Consider the following 22,596-nt stretch of genomic DNA (forward strand, 5'->3'; position numbering starts at 1 on the left):
ACATACAAAAAAACACTTCTTTATTCAAAAATTGAAAACAGCTAATATTTAATACATAAATAATGTTAATTTTTAGTGAACATTTTTTTAATTCTGGAATAATCACTGATATTTTAGCAAAAAAAATGTAATAGAAGACACGTCATGTTTCTAGTAAAATATGAATATTTTTATTTATTGGTCCTTAAAATATTCTTTTGAGCCTACAACATCAGGCTTCATGGTTTTCTTTCCTGGTTTCCAGCCAGCTGGACATACTTCTCCATGTTTATCTGTGTATTGGAATGCTTGAACCAAACGCAATGTTTCATCAACAGATCTATGAACATAAAATTGTATTATAACAATGGAATGTCATTACGAACTATATGCAAAAACATTTTATAATGTATCTCACCTGCCGACTGGCAAATCATTAATTGTAACTTGACGTAAGTGTTGTTTATCATCTATGATGAAAAGACCACGGAATGGAACTCCAGTTTCTTCATCAAGCACGCCATAATCACGTGCTATCTTAGTGCTTTTATCAGCAAGAAGAGGAATGTTCATTTCACCAAGGCCACCCTGTTTACGTGGGGTATTTACCCATGCCAAATGACTGAAGTGAGAGTCAGTGGATGCTGCAATAAGTTTGCAGCCAATCTGCTCAAATTCATGAGCACGATCAGAGAAAGCAATGATCTCAGTTGGGCAAACAAATGTGCTGCAAAACAAATTCATTATTACATAACATAATAACCAAATTATTAGTTTTATACAAGTATAACAAAATTAAATACTTACAAGTCTAATGGGTAAAAGAACAGTACAACATATTTTCCCTTATAGTCGGAAAGGGAAATGTCTTTAAACTGACCATTGACAACTGCAGTACCACGGAAAGCCGGAGCTGGTTTCTGAATAGCTGGAACTGGCATAGTTAATCTTTCTTCCTAAAACAAGACAAGAAAGTTAATAATATCCAATTTAATTAATCCATAATCTTTTTACAATTATAAGTTACATAACAAACTTGATTATACATTCACTTTGATTCAAGCACACAATTTTTTATTAGAAATATGAAATAGCTTTTTAAATCAAAAGTGCAAAAGTTTTAATAACAATATTTTATACATATGTGTCAGTAAAGTATATTTACAAAAAAATTTACAATAATATTTTTACATAATATTATTCATCTGTAAATTTATTTTACACTGTTATAAAAAGATCCTATTATTTTATTTAAAGCAACAGAAATAAAGTCTCTACTTTTCCTAATTTGGTTTTTTACTCATAATTGAAATTTTGCAACCAGATTTACGTAAAATATCACAAAAACATAATCATATCCTCATAATATATATTGCATTTTATTAAACAATAAAAAAGTGATAAGATAAAACAAAAGGTTAAAGTATCAAAGTATACTGACAAAAAGAAGCTAAAAGTGTGTTGACCTTATATGACCTTATAGTAACTTGTTCTCAAGATCCTATTTGCAACTGTATTTATTTATCACCTAATATATGTACACATTTAATAGCAGTATGAATATTTTATACAATAAATGGTAATGAACTTAAAGTACTAATAATTTTCTGAAAACATGAACATTCATAGAATAAATGAGTTTCTCTCATAAATATGATAGACAAATTTGACACTATCAAGATTAAACTTTAACTTTCTCCATCTGAAGATATTTCATGTTATATTTTTATTCGCAAGAGAAACTTTTTTAATGTAAAAAATATTGAAAATCGTGCAAAAATAAAAAACAAAATTGAAACTTATTAATGTTGTCATATGCTGTATGTTACATTTCTTAGTTATAATAGTGTATAACAATGTTATGATATACTGACATTTTTCCAAATTTCTTTTAAATAATTATTTTAACAGGATTTATAATTCTGACTAATAAAATAATCAACATCAATCTGGTAAAAAACATATAACTTTTACATTATTATATTGTTCTCCTATTTCTCATGTGATTTCTTTGTTTTACTTCTTTTAAATAATATTTTTTGTAATTTCTGAATGACTTTTAATATGCAATTGTAAGATTAAACCGCAATATTAATATAAACTATATTTATGCTTCTATTTAATATGTCATTGATTTACAATTATATGATTTTCAGGCTCAGCAACAAATTAGACATTTGTATGGTTTCTTTCACTTTTGTCATTTGTAAATAAGTTGCTAATAAATTGAAATCCTAAAAATATAACATTATATGTATGATCACTTACAATTAAATATATAATTTGTATTGCAAGGACATATTGAAATATAATTCATGATAATATTTAGTACATATAATACTGGTAATAATACACAAAACAAAAAAAATTTCTTTCAGATAAACAAGAAAAATTTGTACAGAAGTTTAATACAGTTATATGTGCTGATATTTAAAAAGCTCCTTTTGAATTATCATAATTAAACACCTAAATAAAAAATAATAATAAATTTTGTATGCCTGCTCATCCCATAGACATATAAAAATATGTGTTACATTATCTCTTTATATCTATGGCTTATCTCAATTTCTTGAGATGACTTATCAATAGTCCATACAATCTAATGCTATTATGACATTACCAAAATGTACAATATTTCACAAATCATAGAATAATTTTAGAAATCATTTATTAGCATAATTAACATAATTACATAGCCTTGATACGAACACACATAAATGCAATGACTGTGGAACGTGATTAAAGCTTTGTAATTACTAAACTGTTATATTCAAGGTCAATGAATAAAAAATGAAAGAAACGTAAAACGTATGTTATACTGTATATATATTTTTAATTATATACTATGTATAAATAAAATAATATTGTTATGTACAATTGAAATTAATAATTTATTTACATGCCGATAAAAATTTTATATCGATCATGCTGACTGTTCGAAAGTGTAATAAATGTAAATAAGTTTGCAACAAGTTTCGAACAAGAAACGAACAAAACATTTAACACAATCGATCGATTAACCTTCGATGAATGTATGTACTATAAATCGATAAAAGCAGCTTTAAATGTTTTGTGTTATGTGCAATTTCATTTTTTGTGATGCAATGCTATATACAAGATGAATAGATTGATTTCTAACAGTGGCGTCGCAATTCAAATCTCCCATACGTAGAACTATCTTGGACAAATGGATTCCAAGTATTCGAGAACATTCCACCAAGAATTTATTCTAAGAAACAGCACAATTCAAACGGGAAAATACTTAAAATTATATAACGTTAATTTATACTGAATGAAATAAAGCAGAAACATTGCTGTTTCCTTTATATTCAAATATAAATTTTTTGTAACGAAATATAGATTTAAATATTGATAGCAGCAAACATCAAGTTTTGAAAATCTTTAAAAATAATCGTAAGAAAGTACTGTTAATAGAAAATAACAACCATAAATGTAAATGTAATACCTTCTCTTTGTAGTAAAAAAACTGTCGTTCACTTAAATGTAACGTCTAACGTCTTCGTCGGTTCACAAAGAAATGCAGAAATGTGCGACCCGGTAACCGGTTTTAGTAAAACATACCTGGCATTTAATAATTGGGAAGGGAAAGATTCACTTGCGCCATCTACAGACTATACTGCCCTCTATTTTCAAACAATTTTTGAATGATTGTTATGTTTATTTGTCTCTACGTTTATTGTTGTAAATCATTGATGTATTTAATTTATAATCATGAGCGACAATTGTATTCACACGACTCTTTTTCCAATTATTACCTTTATAAAATTTTTATTTTACTGTTATTTCAGAATCAATGTCGGCTACTAGTATTACCAACAGATTCTGGACAGACTATTTCAATCTGACAAAATATAACTAGAATAAAGTTTTTTCGAAATAGCAACTGGTTTCTCCAAAAATTGTAGAAATAAGTAAGAATAATCTGTCACTAACGCTTTTATTCATTTTTATTCAGAAAAAGACGAATTTGACAGAATTGGCAATGACGTTTCAAGATGATTATAATCAAAACATGACTTACGTATTTGCACGGTTAGACACGAAACATATCACTTATTTGTTGCAATAATGACATGACTAAAAATTGGTAGTTTGTAAAATATTAACACAGATAAAAAGATTTTCCTTATTTGTATTTTCTACAAGGACTTTTTGTATAATGTCTATACAAATTTATAGCGTCTATAAAATTCAATTTATTCAATTTCATTTGTATTTGTATTTAATAAGTATAATATATATGTATGTGAAATAAATAAATAAATCTGCAATATTTAGAAATTTTACAATATATATGAATAGTTATTAAAACTATATTATTAAAATGAAATTTTCCTACTTAGAGAAAAAAATATGTTTATAAACAAAATATGTAAATTTTGGTTTTTATTTTTCAATATCTATATATAGGTTCTAAATAATCATAATTTATTTCAATTTTAATACTTTCATGTTATAATATCAGTTTATGATTACTTTTAAAAATTTGTAAAATTGATCACATTTTAATCCTTTATTCATTTATTAACTTTTCTTAATTTACATTAAAAATATGATTAACATATGATGTTATACCCATGTTATTTATACATATATGTCATATTTAACTTATATGAACATGTATAAATTACTTTATAAGCAATTATAGAAGCAAAAAGTCATTCACATAAAAACTTCTGTATTAAGGGGAAATGTTGTGTAAGTTTCTTATGGATGATCATGTAGAAATAATTTTAAGGTTATCATATTATTACAGATTATTGAGGATTACAGAAAAGTATTATTTAATTGGATGGGTTAAAATCATAGCTGATTAACACTTTGTAATTTCAAAGTTGGGAAAGTTAAGTAATCTTTACAATTGTTTTGTCACCTCCAATTATAGAACTACACTAAGCATTATGTAATATTGTTCTAATAAATATATCATTTGCATCAATAAGTTTGTATTTAATACTTTTGACTATATGTACAACTAGTATATGTACTGAAATATATACATTTAAATTACTCTTACATAATATCTCTTGTGACTTATGAATATGTTATTTATCAGTCAAAGTTAGATATTCTTAAATTTAAAAAGTATAGTTATATTTCTTGATACTTTACTTAAAAGAAAACTTCTTTTAAACTAATATCTTTAAAATTAATGTTACAATGAATTACTAAAAAACCAGTCTGTTTAATGTTAAGCGACTGAAATATAGACTGTTATATTATAATAGCTATCACCTCTATTTTATAAATTTGTCTATTTTAAATTTATCTATTAATGTACTTTATATTAGTTGCCTATATTTCATATTCGGTGGATCTAGCATCATTGCTTTTTAATTATTTTAAGGCAGTATCAACAAGTCTGATACTACTCCCCATAATCTCATTTTTATCTACAAAAAGATTTTTTAAACTTGTTTTATGAGCATAAACAAAAATTAAATCCAAAATATCTTATACTATATAATATTGTGTTGAACATTAAAAGTATTCTGTATTAATTTTATTGGCTTTTTTATTTGAAGGTTTGAATTACTATGTTTTAACTGTAGATAATATTAATTTTACATTGTGGATTATGTGAAACTAAACAAAGATGCTGTAACTAAGCTAATATGTTTCCACTACTGAATATTATTTTTTACTACTGAAATAGCATCTCTTTCTCAGATACAATTATATATTTTGTCACTGAAATATTAAAAACTATAAACTCTTATTAAAAGTGTAAAATTGTATACAATGTTTTATTTAAAAGATTAGTAGCAAAATGTATACACAACACTTTTATGTCAAAGTACATCATACATCATATGGTGATAACAGCAGGTAGTGTACCCGAAACGGGACACACCGATTTTTTGGTAGTTCGTTAGCATTAAAAAATAAAGGTATGTATTTTTAATAATAATGTTATTAAGATTGACTAGAATTATTATTAATAGTTATAATTAACTAGTTTAACATCACAGATATAGATATTACAAAAGAGAATTATTGTGTTAACCTTAATGCACTGCACCGGTTAATTTGAGAAAATTGAAAATCAAGTATTTAATAATACCTTGATAAAATACTCTACTTATATATATAAAATCTATTGACTTTTATTAACGGTATTCAAAGAATATATTTAGGAATTAAAAATATTACTTGGCTGTTTTTGTTATATACAGGGTGTCCCATTCGAATCAATCCCTAAATTCACGAGAGAGCATTATTGCCAAATGACAAGTTTTTGTTCGTTCTGAGCATGTTGGCTCTGATTGGTTTAGCACATTCCGTAACCAAGGGTTACGCGCATGTGTAATCTTTATTATGAACTAAATGTGTATATCCCGTGGTCTTTTATACTGTATACATACTGTCAAAGTGTTGGTTCCGATTCATTAGCAGTTCGTCTCCAAAATTAAATATATTATTTTTAAACTTTAAAGCTCTCTCATTTTGGAACATAGGATTTTTGAAATTTGGAGTTTGTTACATTTGAAAGTTTTGAATTTTTTAAATTTGAATCTTGGGACTTTAAGAATTTGGAATTTTAAAACTTTGAAACTTTGGGCCATTAGAAATTTAGGATATTAGAGATTTGGAAATTTGTGGATTTAGAAATTTAAGAATTTGATGATTTGGAAATTTGAGCGCTTGTATAATTTTTAAACTTTGAGACTTCAGAAAAGAATGTACAATCATAATAATTATAATAATAATATTTTAGACAGCGTAATAGCGGAGGGGTGTTTGAATTCATTGGCGTTTGAAAAAATGCAATTTTTGGTACAAGAAAATATTTTGCATTGAAATTGAGCCGTTCCAAAGAACAAGTAATTAGATGTAAGATCTTTGGCAGATGGTTGCGTAAGGACCATATGAGGTCACTCTTTTGAGACATCCTGTATATATATATAGAATATGTATCGTTGCTAGTTTTGAATACTGGCGCAACACGACAAATTTTTATTTTATTCAAATTTTAATTTATTTAAATTAAACATTTAATTATATCTATAGATCTATAATATATTATTATTGTCATGAAAAATATAATTTTCATTTTTTAAACAGAAATATGTAAATCGAATGGTATATATATATTCAATCCAAGTTTGAATAGTGCACTTAGGTTAAATGTAAATAAAAAATTATTGCGTGTAGATGAGATATTTATTTACTTAACATGATTTTGTTAATTTATGGTACAAAATTATATAAAAAGATTACAAAATATTTATATTATTTCAAACACTAAGCCACCATTAAAAATATGATTATACAGTTTCAGAATTAAATATAATTATGAAATAAAATTCTTTAAATGAAATAATATATTGTTTATGTTTTTGTTTTGTGTATAATGTATATGAAGTATATTATTAATTATATTAACACAGTGGTATTATTATAATTTTTAAATGTTCTTTGAAAAATACATTATTATTTATAAACTTATATTTATATTCTTATTTGAATATTATTTATAAACAATATATCATTAAAAATCTCTAATTAAGTACAATCTGATAAAATTGACTATTTTAGTATTATTTCTTATTCAATTCTTACTTATTTATTTTTTTATTTGAAATTCTAAATAAATTGTTTATAAACATATACTAAAAAATTGTGTATTATCGTTTAGTCAAAGTTTTGTTAATTCGAATATTTAATAATAGACATGTAAAAACAAAATCAATAAATATATTACGTAAATATGTGTATTTATTAAGCTTATAGCTGTCCAATGTACTTCCTTTTTCATGGAAAAGCAGTACTTAAATGTTTATTTTCTAATCTTTTATTTCATGTATTATATATCTTATGAATACATAAAACAAGTTGAAACATGAACATTTCATAACATGAAATCAATAATATCTGTTTTATAATTTATACTGTTATTTTTTAAGCATATTATTTTGAAAGTATTTGATTCCTACTGTACTGTTCAAATTATATACTCATTGCAGCAAGAGTTATAGAAATAATATGATAATTATAATTTCTGGAGCACTAATAAATAAAGTGAATAATATATATATGAGGTTTACAAGTCTGTTTGAACTTAAAATACATCTGAACATTAATTGTGTATGTTGTGTAGTTATATGTATATTATTCAATGGTTTATTTAAATACTGCATGTACAATCTTAAATCTTTTAATATTCATTGTTTATATTTTGAAAACATAATTTTAACTTGCAAAAATAAGAGAAAATTTCTGTCAGAAAAGGAACATATGTTTGTGATAACTTTTCATTTTATACTAGAATAAATAGTTGTTCGTGAAAGTTGTTTTAAATGTTTTTGCTATTGATCGATACAGTGAAGAAAATATTATTCTTATTATATAAATTTTGTAATTATTCTCATTATTTTATAACAAAATATTATAATCTCAATGAACTCTATTCTTATTGCAATAATTAATATTTAGATGGTTTAAGCTAAAAATCATATGAAATAAAACAATAAACAGTTATAATTCGTATTTATTCCAATCAAATAATTAAGCAATTTTTTTATATCAAACTTATTTGTTAATAAATAGTATTTAATTATAACTGCATAGAATTATTTAAATGTGTAATAAATATACCAAAATGTCAACTCACTAAATGAAATTGAAATTGAATTTAGAATCATTTTTGTACCTTCCATGCAAAAATATTTTGTAAATAATATTTTATAGTATATTGAAAAACAATGAAAATGTTTTAGATGGAATAAAATTATTATTATATTTTGTATGATTAAATTTTGTTTTGTGAGTGACAATACATCATACACACTGTTTATACATGAGTAATTTGTCTTTAATAATAACAATTTATATAAATAATACATCTGTTTTAAACTACAACGCCAAAAGAATAATACAATAATATCTGTATTTCACCTTTACATATTAAAATACTAAACAAGACATAATTTTAGTAGATAAATACTTTGAAAGTACTTTCTATTGTGTTTTATTTATATGTATATTTGGCACTTATCATGTAAGAATTGTAAATTGCATTAAATTTAATACATATAAAATTAAAGAGTTCCGTCGACGAATGCTTAAAATTTAATAATTCATCGAGATCGGTTTGCTCTTATATATTTCTATAATTTTATAGTGATCTAAGAAAATTAAAAGACTTCTGCATCGTTAGAATGGATGACATAATTCAATATGTGGTGTTACGAGGAGACCTCTTAAAGACAATGGGATGGCCCATAGGCGCAGTTATAGCTCAAGCATGTCATGCATGCACTGCTGTTATTCATCTTTTTTATAATGATAGTTACACTCAAGCCTATCTTGCGGATCTAGATCATATGCACAAAGTTGTTCTCGAAGTAAGTGTACCCAGAATTGGCATATATTATAAGTATTGGATGCGAATTCAAATGTGATACTGTGCACAATTTTTTGTGTATGTAATACAATTTTTAAAACAGCGAAGGAGTATGGTGACATTTATAGTATGTTCATACATGAATATATTTATACATATATAAATATTAGGTTCCAGATGAGACCGCTTTAAATGCTTTATGTTCAAAATTAACAGACGAGGATATTCATCATAAGCTCTGGATTGAACAGCCTGAAAACATTCCAACATGTTTGGTAACAAAACCTTATCCTAAGAGCAAAGTACAATCATATTTTAAGAAATATAAGTTACTTAAACTTGTAACAAAATGAAACTTTATTATTTATTTCTTACAATGTACTTTTTGTCTTGTAATGTATACCAATTGTAATAAAAAGATTGAATAATATTATCTGAAACTTTTTTATATAATGTTTTAAAGTTAAACCTAAATAATGTTACATTTAATTTGTAGGAAAAGAAGTCACCATTCCAGCTACAATATTCTAGAGTTGCGATTACTCACAACTTGGAAAGTAGCATCCAATTATTAAGGAATAAATTAATTTTCTGCTTTTTCAAATTTTGTCTTTATTTTCAGAATATTTTCTTCGTTTTTCTTATATAAGTAGCAAGTAATTCTATCTCGGGTTTTACTATACGCCAATATGAAAACCATAGACATATACTTATAATTTATTTTACAATACCTAATAGTATTGACAATGTGTACACATTACTCCTTTGCTTTACAGTTGGCGTTATCACTAATCTAGATGAAAATTATATAAAGATATGCATCGTTAACTGATATTTGTATAAAAATTGTTTTTTACGACAGTGCAAAATGTGCACTTTACTCGATATGCCGAAGACAACAAAATTACACAGGTACGCGTAATGGCATTGCGCACATAAATAATATGCATTCGAAAAGTGAGTTTCAACTATACGATAATCGTCACACTTCATTAACTTTCAGCAAAAAATAATTTTGACGTTTCTAAGCAGTTCAGAAAAAATTATATAAATTTAAACGAAATTAAAAATTTAACCTTCTCAATGCAATGCGATTTAAATTAAAAACTCTTAAAAACATAGTGATGTGCAATACAATCCATAATTAATACAATAATATATAATACATAATATAATTGTGCGTAGATGTATTTGGTTTGCGCCTTAGCAAACAAAAATAAAAGAATAAAATAAATAAGCGCAGAAGAATAACGTTACTTGAAATTTCTATGGATATATGCTAAAAGTAACGATACTTCTGAAATTAAAATTAACAAGTTTCTTTTATCGATTTCATTTACAGCTAACTGTATTACGATGATTAATATTTCAAATTTGCCGCGTGGTTGCTTAGGTTCGTTAAATTTACATTTTCTACTCTCGTAAAGTATACCTATGTAGCAAATACATAAATACAATAATCATTCGTCGTGTAGAATGTTGCTTTTCAAAAATTAACACGTTTTCGTAGGTGACTGATCGTATCAATAAATCAATATTTCCACAACTTCGCTATCATCGTATTACGTTGTGCAAATGATATTTTGATATTGATATTTACGTTTTTTATATTGACATTTTATATTGACATTTATATTTGCATTACAGACGAACTGTCAGTAAAATTATATTGATGTTCTATCCGCATTCGCAGTAGTAAGCTCTAAATATTTATGTACACGCACTATTTGCGGACGCTAAACACTGTAAGTACACTTATTTACAACACTCGATGGCAAGATGATCGTTTTGGCATACACGCGTTGTATATGCCAAAAGAAAGAAAAAAAAATATATATATGTAAAAAAATATATATATATTTCTTTTTCTTAAATAACTCGGTTTTTCACGTCAAATTAGATGATGTTTTCACGATGGAGTATACACATAGGTCCTTGAAAATATATCCTATCTTCCTTAATATAATTGTATCACTGCCCTTCTTCTTCTCGTTCTTCTTCCAGCCAATCGTGAATTATGTTTCTTCTTCTCTGAAAACACGAATAAACAATTGTGTTGAAATTAATTTGTAAGGAAAACGATTTACAAGAACGAAGCAGGTGTGAAAGATTCGTTCAAAAGACGAAAGATCGGTCGATTTTGAAATATAGAAGTACGATGCTTTTGACGCATAAACTGCTATTCGTTTAATACAAATTCATGTTCGCTTATGCACTTTAATGATTATCTTATTACAATCAAAAGTCACGTCGTCGTGCTAGTAAATAAAGCAAATGAATTTGAAAGCAAGAGATCATTTTGTAGACAGACAGCCGAAAGATTGTTATTAGTATAGATTATAGATTATATGTTTTCTATGTTTATGATTTTTTTAACAACTGATTTATCGTTTGAACGAGACATTGTATTGTATATACATCTCCTTTGGTCATCTTCAATGGTGTAGATTCTGTTTGGAATTTAACCCATTAATTCCGATTGGTATCGGACGACATTAATGGGTTAAGTTAGAATCTGATTATTTTACAACTATGATTTATTTTGTCGCACTTTGATTACAATTTATGACACGAGTATGAACCGTCATTGTAAGATAAGAAGTTAATGTTTGGTATGTTTAATATTTCTTTGATGGATCCTTGAGGGGACGCTTATAGCCCACAGTCGACGCGGTTATTCATGTTAAATCTTTTAAATATTAAACTTATAATGCTCACCGCTGATCTAGCTAGTTATTTTAAACTAAAAACATTTTTTAATAGCTAGCTGATCGTTACGGTTTTCAGTTTACAAAACCGTCCTATTTCGTTGTACATTTCTTTCAAGTGTTTTTGTTTACAAAATTTATAACAAAGAACTCTTAAAGGATTAAATGACACGAATTTTCGATAAAAAATGTGTATGTACGTGATAGGTGCACTGGTACATTTTAATACGGATAAAATATTCAAAAAGTATTCTAAAAAATCGAGATTTTAAATCTCATGGATACTTAAGAGTTCGATGAGAAATTATAACAGTAGTTAACATAAGAACCAGTTATTATTTCTACAATAAAATTTGAAAAAATCAAATGGAAAAAATACAAGTACATTTAAATTCACTTTCACGTACACCAAATATACTATGTTCCTACTCTAAAATTACAGAAATTTTTGCAAAAAAATTGTATATCATAACTATGTAACTACTATAAAACATTATAAAGTTTACTAACCACACGAAAATGATATTAACTTCTTAAACATTCTATTAAAATTTGTCTTCGATTACATAATCGCAAACCAATCACTAAAGTACTAAAAGCCAATTACACGTAAAATGTAAATAATCATTTACTGTTCTACGTTTTAAAATATCTAAAACAAATTATTTGAAATGAAAGTAAAAATAAGCAAAGTCACAAACATGGAATGTATAAATATTTAGACAAAACCGCAAGCGTTGATCATTAATGGTTTCTTTCAAAATAGCATATAGGTAAACATGGAGCTAAAGAGGAAGGAAGCTGCAGAACTAAAAAGCTTTTATTCAACATATTTAGTTACTTGAAGCGTGTTGTTTTGCTGATGATACATGCAAACAACGTTAGTATAACTACGGGATTTGCAATTACCAGGACCACGTTAGTTTGGGAGAGCAAGGTGAGACGAGTGATGAGGGCGATGGCGGTGGTGGTTTTGGTGGTTGTAGTGGTGATGGTAGTGGTAGTAGTGGTAGTAGTTGTTGGTAGTGATTAGGGCAGCGCACAATGGGCATTATTGCTCGGCTAGATTTCCGTTCTGCTCCGTATACTCCTCATAGTCCTCTTCGGGTGCCTCATAATCCGTTTCGGCAGGTTCAGGACCGTCGACTGCTGGTATCGAAGTGCTAGTGATGTCCTGCTAAGCATAATCGACAATCCAAACGTTCGTTGCACCTACTTAGTTTCTCTTTGTAAATCTATTTACATGATTATTATCTTCAACCGAATCCGTTTTTATCCGAGTTCGAGACTCTGATAGAAATAAACATCGTATAACGATTAGTACATAATTACTGAAAGTTCGTTTTTATTTTGCTTTCATGCTTTAACCAAAGTTTTAATCCACAACATTTTTAGAGATGTTAATGTAATAAAAAGGAGAGGGAACATCGTACGAGCATATTACAAGTTCTTCCCTTGTTAATGGATTAATCGAAATATGCAGAAAACAAAGTGGATACCTGAGGTGGTCTCCATCCACATCCTGCTAACGGGAGTCCATCGGCCCCTAATGGACAGGGAGCATCGAGTCCTGGAACACCCTGATCTCCCTTGTCACCTTTGTCGCCTTTTCTACCGCGTTTCCCTTGCGGTCCCTGTATTCATACACAAAAATGCATCAGAATATAACTAGCAAATAAGTAGATATATTCGCGAACGTGCAAAAAAGGCCAGGCACAAGAAAGACTCTCTTTATGCATTATAATACTCAATTAATTATGCAGAATACGCAATTGAGCATTAACGTTCAACAAAGGCGTTAAGGGATATTTTGCTTTAAACACGATAGTGTACTCTGAATTATCTGAATTGTCATTTTTTACGGAATTATCGCGTTGAAAAACCGTGATCGTGTGCTACGTTTCCGTTTTTGTTTTCTACTTCGATTGCTGCTACAATTTCGAAGAAGTTATCGATAATTTGGCGGGCACACTTTCGGTATACGCTGGTGGCAGCACACATAGTTGCATGTATCAACAAAATGTTAATCTCAATTTTAATGTTTAATTCCTGTCATTCTCGTATGGGACTATAATTTCGATGAATTTTAACCGTATGTAAAAGTACAGTACGGAGATATGAGAATGCAGAAATGCAAATTTGGGTTTAAGTTTGCATGCGTGATACAGAAATACATATTATATTATCCCTTGAATCGGTTGATAATTTCGCACTGTTTGTAATCGAAAATTAATGTTACTTTATGAATAAACACTGATTGTACGTCAACGTATGGTAAACTGACGTCTTTTTCATGTGATATACTTAAATAGGGAGTTATCCATAGATTTGGTACTAAATTTAACGCTAACAGTAATGTTAATTTTAACAGTAACAACAACGCAAATTATAATACTTGTGATAATGATAGCGATTACAGTGATGAGAACGCCAATGATGATGGTAACACATCAAATGTGAATTAGGCAACAAGGATAAATATTTTTGTATTAACTGGAAGTGTTAGGGAAAGTGTTAGCTGTGGAATACGGTAATTTTAACCAATTATTACATTGTACAATGTTTATGAATTAATTCGCTCTTCAAACTACAATTTCCTTGCCCAATTAGTTAAAACTGATAGTGGAATTACATCAATACTCACAGATTCGCCTTTAGCACCTTTCTCCCCTTGCGGTCCCTGGAATTGGTACGTTAAAGAATTTATTCGTTAAGTGACGGTCATGCCTCTCGTTTCTTTTCTACATATGTATTGTTGAAACAACTTTGATTAATATAATTTTTATGCGAAACTTGCTTTCAATGGCAATATATGTGACTACGATCAGGAATCTGTGGACTAGTGAAAGAAGCGAGCAATTTAAGCTGTATTAGCCCCGTTTACTTGTCCACATTTCGCGTTTCTAGCGAGGTGGATAATTAGTTTGCATTCTCAACTTGTACATTCTCCGAGTATTTGAAGATCAAAACGGAGAGGATTCTGCGCTTCTCCCTCTGTTCAAAAGCAACTGCTTTGATCGAATTTCACTGAACAAAAATACTGTATAGAATCCCAATCGCAACTAACGTGAAATAGCAAACGTATATAGTTGTGGAAAGTAAATCATTATAGCGTTGATAGATTTTTCATATTTTTCAAACGGTTTAGCATTAAATTTAGTATTTTAAGAAAAATTGTTTGTTTTAAAGCGGCATAATTTGTTGAGATCATAATTCTGTAATTTCAAAATCATACAAACTCTGAAAGAGGTCCGCTAAAATATCTGCTTTGTTTATTGTTGTATGAAAAATGTCTCAGGACGAAGTTACATTATTCTAAGGTAAATTTTATGTAATTATATTAAAATACATTGCTTGTGCGATTTTTAACATTTTTATATACATATAAGTATATTTTTGAATTTAAGATATCTTACGATTCGTAAGTTTTATTAGTTTTAATACTTTTGTACGTAAAATGTCCCACGAAATCTATACGTCTAACAAAAACATATCTATTTAAAAAATAAAAAAAAATCTTGCGAAAAAATTAGACTATTTTTCACAGAACAATAAGGTAGATATTTATTTATACTTTTTTCAGTTGGAATACTCATTGTTTAGAAGTGTATTTTCGACTGCAAATCGGTTTAAATTATTTTCCTTTGCTGCTTATAAAAAGAACAGCGATAAACTAAGAATGTAGATAATTTGCGATAAATGCAGTAGTATGATTTTGAAAAAATACTTATATTTTAGACTACTGAAGTACTCTACTAAAGATACTAAGTACTATTAAAACATATGTAATATTAAATTAAATATGTAATCTTATTAAATTTTTAAAAAGTACTAAGTTGAACGAAATTTTTTGGTAAAAAATGACCTCTTTAAAACAAACAGTATCTTTCTAATTTTATGATTATTTGCCTATTGTTCCATGAACCATGAGAGACCGCAATTATTTCCTTTATTAAGCATCGTCAAAAGTCGCGAAAGAGTTTTTAATCTTAGTAAGTTTTTTATTTAACAATTATTTTTATCAAATTTTTGTATAAAATATCGAATGTTAAGTTTTCATATTTTGCAAAAGCTAGTTTCTGTTATTTATGTATAAATATTTTATTTAAGTTTATTTTAACAAGTACTTTGAATCACCAATTTCATTTAAATTCTGTATAATTATAGAGGATATTCTGCGAAATCATAGCACACAATTTTCCAATATAAGCAGAAAATTAACCTTTCAAATTTTTGCGATGTTAACTGTTTGAGAATAGCGTGAAACTAAGAATGTATTGTAGCTTCAGAATAAAGTGGCAGGTTTACTAAACCGAGGGTCACGAGTTCAAAGCACGTGAAAATTTTTAATTCTTTTTTTTTATTTCCTCATCACCTCTAACTTCTTTCGAGCGCTAATTAAAAAATTAATATTTAATACAGCACAAATTCAGTACTCTACTGCTAACACTTGCCTGGTTCTCATTGGGATTGGTAGAAAATAGTGGAGCTTTTTAAAACTTTACTAAAGTGTGCTATGGTTTTAATATTTTTCAGAATAAATAGTGATAAACATATATTATGAAATTATACTAATAATGCAAATATTAATAAATTGTACAAATTCACTATTTATCACAACAGTGTTGTGATCTTCTATATTCTCATTACTCGTATAATATGTATGAGACTAATTTATTTTCGTTTTATTTATTTTTGTTTAAACGTAAACAAATTTATTTTCTTTTCATTTTTTTAAAGATAGTAAAATAAAAAAATAAGTTTCCTCTTACTCAACAAAAAAATTAAATAGAAAAGTTAGTTCTGTTTAACAAATTTGCCAGAGTTTAAAAAAAAATTGTTTTTTAGTACCTACATTAAAAAAGCAATCGAAAAACAAATTTATACATATAACTTTCATTATTCTTAAGCGTACATTCTCAGCACACATCCAATAAACCTAGCACTGTTCCATTAGACTACGATACATTCTTAATTTTATATTACTTTCAATACATCCTTTAATTCATCCCAGTTGCCAAATTCAGTGAGCGTGTATAAAAACAATTACCAAAAGAATCTTGGCAAGAAGATGATCACATAACAGTATTCTTCGAAACTAAAAATACTTTCCATTCTACAAAACGTCCAATAAAAATAACTGTTAAGTAGAAAAGTTACTATGATTTGGAACTCTTAATCGGTGATTGTCAGAACAAGACGAACATGCTATCTTAAAGCGAGTCAAAATGATATACTCTCATTGGAATGTATTCAACGTATATGAGTGGCAAGTGTTGAAACAAAAATACAACTAATTTTCAACGATATTAGCAGAACAAGAAAGGTCATGCTAAATATCTTGAATGTAAAGAGGGAGAAAGGCGCAAAACGTAATTCCAGCCCCTTCTTTTCGTGCAAAGGAAGTAAAGAGACGAATTTTTGAGGTAGTCCCCGGGGTAGATCAGGCAGATGTATCATCGTTACCCCGGGCTGGTTAGACTGTGTCGCAGTCACACCGAGGGGCGAGCGATAATCGAATGCCACTGTACCTCCGCGCCAGGAATTCCATCGGTACCCTGGGGACAAACAGAATGTGTCGTTGGTGTCTCGACGACAGTGTAATCGAGTTTCAGCGGGATGAAATATCGTATTGAACGTTTAACCGTTACATCTATGCTGTGATATCGGCTGAACATCGAATTGCGAAAATTCTTTGTGAATCTACCGGAAATTGCTGGAATATCTGGCAGAATTCAACAGTTAGTTTGCGATCATTAATCTGTTTTTCAGCTTTGATTTGTTTCGTTTTGAGCGAAAAGGTACGAATATGAGATATCAATGTTACGATTCATTGTGTCTTTAACGATTAGAAATTAACGGAAGGGTCACGTTTTATGTTTTTATATAGGTATGGTAATAGGAGCGTTTCCTTAAGAACCTTTCCTCAAGAAGTATTGCAAATATAAAACACTTCCTGCTTTTTTATTTTTTTCAACCATATAAAATTTATGAGAAATGTTGGCTAGCATGAACTTAAACATCCTGCATATGCACATAACATTCTTTATTCTTTAATATCCTAATAATTTATTAAAATTTTCTATCACTGTATTTCAAATTCATTAATTTAGCATACTTTAAATAAAATAGTACATGAAAGTGAGATTTGTATATAACTGATATTGACTTTTGTTTAAAAAATTTGCTTTATGTTTCTAACAATGATTCAAGATGCACATTATAGAAATATTACTTCGTCGAAATAAAATTTGTTACATAGGTATGGCTATAGGAGCGTTTTTGTTCGGATCAATAATTGATGAGTATGGACGAAAAAGATCAATTCATATAACCATGCTTACTGTATTCTGTTCTATGACTACCTTGTCTTTTGCGCAAACTACTATTTTAATAAACTTGTCGCTATTCGTGTTAGGAATGGGGTAAGTTTCACTTATAAAGCCATACACAAGATATGCAAACTATTAGTTATTTTCTAATAGTTAGTATTATGAAGACAATTACCTTAACCAAAATGTAAATACATTTAGATTAGCCGGTAACAATGTGGTTTTAAAAGTCTTTTTAATTGAACTTTTGCCTATGAAACAACGGGATTCCAGTTTAGTTGTTCTGGACATATTTGGAGTCCTCGGTTACATATCGGCTTTGGGTAAACGTTATAAACAGAAATCCAATATAAGTTTGAAACAATTTCAACTAATTTATAATAATTGCGTGAATTTTTATAAACGAATGTTCACAATTTAAATTAACCAGTTAACTGTGGCGATCTTTTTACAAAGCGCGCACCAGTGTGTGTCGCGATAATCAAGCGATGACGAGTTAGCTCTCAAGAATTTATGAATCCATCTCAAATCATTTACACTTTTTATTTGTTTATTTCATTTCGTGTTGACCTCTAAATATTTTGAACATATAACAATTTACGAATATAATTTAGTTTTCGCCAAAATTACAATTTAAATATCAAATTGTAAAAAATTTTACGCATGACCGATATTGTCGTCATGACACAAAACTCTGCCACATCTCCATGACGGATATAGTCGTCAAACAGACTTAACTCGTTAGCTGCGTTAGTCTTTCATTTTTATGTGTGTTGGGATTTTTTGTTACAATTAGTTGTAGTATTATCTGTCTGTTAAATCTACTGCACAGTTTTGGTAGTATTTTTTAGTAATTTCGTAATCGTGAAATATAAGTTCGAGTTTATGAGATGTGCATGTCAATTATATCAGGTTTCCTTCCGCAAAGGTGGAAATATCACGCTCGTAAAAAATACTGGTTAGTATACATACAGGGTTTCTCATAATTAGTGATTAGTGATTCTGCATAAGATTTCCCTTTACAAAAATAGGGTTTGAAGATTCGTTTTTGAATTATTAAGCGAAAACACGGACCAATCAGAGCGCGAGTATTACGCATGCACAGATGCGAGAGCGACAGCTTCGGATAACGTGTAGTTATCCAACGCGTGGTAATCCAACGCGTAGTAATGCAACGCGTGGTAATTCTACGCGTAGTAAGGCAACGTGTGGTAATCCAATGCGTAGTAATCCAACGTGTAGTAACCCATCGTGTGAATATCCAACGCGTAGTAATCCAGCGCGTGGATATTCAACGTGTAGTAATCCAACGCGTAATAACCCATCGTGTGAATATCCAACGCGTAGTAATCCAGCGTGTGGATATTCAACGCGTAGTAATCCAAAGTGTAGTAACCCAGTGCGTGGATATCCAACGCGTAGTAATTCAGCGCGAGGATATTCAACGCGTAGTAATCCACCGCGTAGTAATACAACGCGTGGTAACTCTACGCGTAGGAATCTAACACGTGATAATCTAACGCGTAGCAAAACCAGCGCGTAGTAATCCAACGTGTAATAATTCAGCGCGTGCTAATCTAACGCGTAGCAATCAAATGCATGCGCAATCTTCGCGCTCTGATTGGTCCGTGTTTTTGCTTAATAATTCGAAAACGAATCTTCAAACCCTATTTTTGCAAAGGGAAATCTTATTCAGAATCACGTCAGCTAACCCCCATTTCCGGGACCAACACTAATTGTGAGACACCCTGTATACGTTGCTTCCAGAAATGTTTGAAATGTTCAGTGATGATCGGAAGAATCAAGGTAGAAGACGATCGATTGTAACAACGCAGGGAAAAACATGTTCATGTTGTGCAAAAATCGGAAATAGTGGAATAAATGTATTATTTAGTACGCAATGTCATTCTTATTAATATACTTATACATTTATACTTAAAAATAGTGTTTACATTGCCATTTCATCATCGATCCACGGCAGTTTTGATTGCAGTATGTCGACAGAAAGCAAAATAGCAAGTTGATAGTAATATGAGACACTTGATTTATTATAAATCATTCCGAAACAACACCAAATATCTGATCAATTATTCCAAAGTAAATATGATCCGATCGATCAAAAGCAAATGATACGATGTGCAGATTTTGTGAGTCGAAATTTGGGTCCAGTGTGAATGTTCAGAAAACGAAATTTATGTATGTGATTATTCCAAATCTAAATCAATTTCAAAGATGTTGAAAGATGCTCTCTTTGACACCTGCATATCTGTTATTAAAAATTTTTTGTTAGCGTCTTAACGCAGTTCCATAACTTATTTTCCTTAAAAGTAAGTGTCTCATATTATTACCCGAATTCCTACTTGTTCGATGTTGCCTTCATTCACAAAAAGTAAAAAAAATCGAAGGCCCTGAAGGTTATGTTGACTATTCTGACATTATCCACGAAAGAAGATAAAAAGGATATCCCATATTTGTACCATCTCTTTTAGTGTTGAATAAATAATACTTTAAGTAGTTCATCCAACATCATTCAAATTAACCTTAAACGTAGAAGTATGAAAATAATATTTTATTAATAGGGTATTCGCGTTAACTTCTGACAGTCCAATTATTTGTTTCAATATTGAAGGTACAAAAACATTCTTTATATAGGCTATTATAAAAAAGGTAGTACACGTGGTTGAATTGTGATTTTATATGTAAAAATAAATTGAACGAAAAGTATAACGTTTTTCCCATTTTGGTTTATGTTTGAGAAAACTGTATTTGAAAATTCTTGAAAATATTTGTAAGATTACGGCATGAAGAATAAGTTCAGTAGGTTTTTTATTAATTTAGTAATTAATTAAGTGTTATATATCAAGTGTTTGTATAAACAAAAATATCAATGTTAAAATATATTATTAGTTATTATACTTCATAACATTAATTACATTTATAAATATATTTATTACTACAAACGCATTTACGAACAATAATAATTTTAGCAATATTAATAATTTATACTAATTTTCAAAAATTGTCTCCATTGCAATAAAAAAATTTTCTTCTAAATATTGGAAGAACATTCAAATTCAGTTTTCTCAAAATTTCTAATAATACTTTTTTTGTACTTATTTTTTACATGTAGGATTACCACAATTTTCCAGACATCCTGTATAAAAGTGTTATAATGTTAGCAAAAAGTGACAAGAACGATTTTTTTTTGTTATATTATCCTGTTCGTACATCTGAAGATTAAATTGATTTTTTAAAATAAACCCATTTAAAATTTTGTATGTCATTTAATGTAGATATGTTTCAAGAACTTTTTATACAGGATGTCTTAAAATTAAACGATCAAACTTTATCAGCATATTCTATAAACAGAAAAAAAGTTATATAAACACAGATCAAAAAATGTATTATTACACATAAGGTGAAGTGGGGTAAGTGCAGACTGGTTTTTGTAAAGTTGGTATTTAAAAGTAAGTATTTTCAGTCTGCTGTGTAAATACTTAACGCTGTCGATATCGAACGCTACGCACAATTACTACTATTGAATTAATATTAACTAGGACCTTAATTTTCCTTGTACATTTTGATTTTGATAGGAAATTGTTTAAAATGTCAACTACTCTGCACTTTCCCCGAAAATGGGGTAAGAGCATAACTTGAAGTTAAATACTTTGAAATTTTATTTCATGTGCAATGGGGCAAAAGCAGAATTATTAGCAAATCTGCTATAAAATGCTTTACTGCATTATGCAAGTACGCTATACTGCAAACAAGTACTCTTAGCTGAAATATAAAAGGGGATATATAGTGAAACAAAATAGGGAAACAAACATACTAAATGGCGAAATTTCGCACATTTTCTAATAAAAATAGCCTGTATACGCACTTGTTCCGTTTACGAACTTACCCCCACTTCACCTTAAATTCAGTTCTGGTTATGTTTCAAAATGTTGTCCGTAGTTTTGAATCCAAGCATAATATTCTAGGAAGACTCAACTTAACATTTTCCCAATTTCATTTATATCTTTAGTTCAGTAAATATGCCATTAATTCGTTTGATACTCATTGAAATAGATATCAAGATTTCAATTATTTTTTAATTATTTCTTGTTTCATTCAGTCTTAAAAAATTTACAACCTTACAGGGTGAATTTGGAGCATAATTTACATAGTCAACAATTGCATAATACCAGTTTGGCATAACATTTGAACT

The 22,596-nt window shown here is 28.5% G+C and overlaps 3 protein-coding genes and 1 long non-coding RNA gene across 25 annotated transcripts in view; 1 reads left to right on the top strand and 3 right to left on the bottom strand.

Moving 5' to 3' along the window:
• Window positions 1-3: 3 nt before the first annotated feature.
• Window positions 4-6,201, bottom strand: Prx2 (Peroxiredoxin 2). 2 transcript variants are annotated; one of them, XM_076539135.1, is made up of 4 exons: window positions 6,154-6,201; window positions 787-935; window positions 398-706; window positions 4-319 (listed from the first exon to the last, which is right to left on the bottom strand). In XM_076539135.1, exons 1-4 carry the CDS (start codon window positions 6,184-6,186, stop codon window positions 175-177), a joined length of 636 nt encoding a protein of 211 aa, XP_076395250.1. In that variant the 5' UTR covers window positions 6,187-6,201; the 3' UTR covers window positions 4-174. The 2 variants fall into 2 exon arrangements, with proteins under 2 accessions (XP_076395250.1, XP_003701377.1); XM_003701329.3 differs by lacking the exon at window positions 6,154-6,201 and adding an exon at window positions 3,446-3,589.
• On the bottom strand, window positions 3,445-4,140 carry LOC143265671 (uncharacterized). The gene is made up of 2 exons (XR_013040356.1): window positions 4,022-4,140; window positions 3,445-3,623 (listed from the first exon to the last, which is right to left on the bottom strand). It is a non-coding gene; the product is annotated as an uncharacterized LOC143265671 (long non-coding RNA).
• LOC100878440 (putative peptidyl-tRNA hydrolase PTRHD1) lies at window positions 5,624-9,779 on the top strand. Its single transcript, XM_012280800.2, has 3 exons — window positions 5,624-5,891; window positions 9,125-9,347; window positions 9,517-9,779. The coding sequence occupies exons 2-3, from the start codon at window positions 9,162-9,164 to the stop codon at window positions 9,697-9,699; spliced, it is 369 nt and encodes a 122-aa protein (XP_012136190.2). The 5' UTR covers window positions 5,624-5,891; window positions 9,125-9,161; the 3' UTR covers window positions 9,700-9,779.
• A 156-nt stretch (window positions 9,780-9,935) lies between these two features.
• The window catches only part of LOC100878549 (uncharacterized), a 362,753-nt gene continuing 350,092 nt past the window's right edge, over window positions 9,936-22,596 (bottom strand). For 12 of the 21 annotated variants that reach the window (XM_076539112.1, XM_076539114.1, XM_076539111.1 and 9 more), the window contains 5 exons: window positions 17,586-17,612; window positions 14,699-14,734; window positions 13,554-13,688; window positions 12,964-13,231; window positions 9,936-11,377 (listed from right to left, as the gene is read on the bottom strand). In XM_076539112.1, coding sequence (XP_076395227.1) covers window positions 13,106-13,231; window positions 13,554-13,688; window positions 14,699-14,734; window positions 17,586-17,612 — 324 coding nt within the window. In that variant the 3' untranslated portion in view covers window positions 9,936-11,377; window positions 12,964-13,105. Of the gene's footprint in view, window positions 11,378-12,963; window positions 13,232-13,553; window positions 13,689-14,698; window positions 14,796-17,520; window positions 17,613-22,596 lie in introns of those variants that run through there. The other 9 variants (XM_076539113.1, XM_076539115.1, XM_076539117.1 and 6 more) reach the window with 9 other exon arrangements.

This window comes from Megachile rotundata, chromosome 13, assembly GCF_050947335.1.
Source record: "Megachile rotundata isolate GNS110a chromosome 13, iyMegRotu1, whole genome shotgun sequence".
Lineage (NCBI taxonomy): Eukaryota > Metazoa > Arthropoda > Insecta > Hymenoptera > Megachilidae > Megachile > Megachile rotundata.

Excerpts from the sequence above, each read along its gene's own strand:
- Prx2 (XM_076539135.1), bottom strand. The coding sequence starts at position 6,186 with ATGGGACACCCTGTATATAACAAAAACAGCCAA. Across the intron at positions 707-786 it reads TTCTTTTACCCATTAGACTT|CACATTTGTTTGCCCAACTG; the intron begins GTAAGTATTTAA and ends TTTGTTTTGCAG. Across the intron at positions 320-397 it reads AATGATTTGCCAGTCGGCAG|ATCTGTTGATGAAACATTGC; the intron begins GTGAGATACATT and ends TTATGTTCATAG.
- LOC100878440 (XM_012280800.2), top strand. The coding sequence starts at position 9,162 with ATGGATGACATAATTCAATATGTGGTGTTACGAGGAGACCTCTTAAAG. Across the intron at positions 9,348-9,516 it reads TGCACAAAGTTGTTCTCGAA|GTTCCAGATGAGACCGCTTT; the intron begins GTAAGTGTACCC and ends TATAAATATTAG.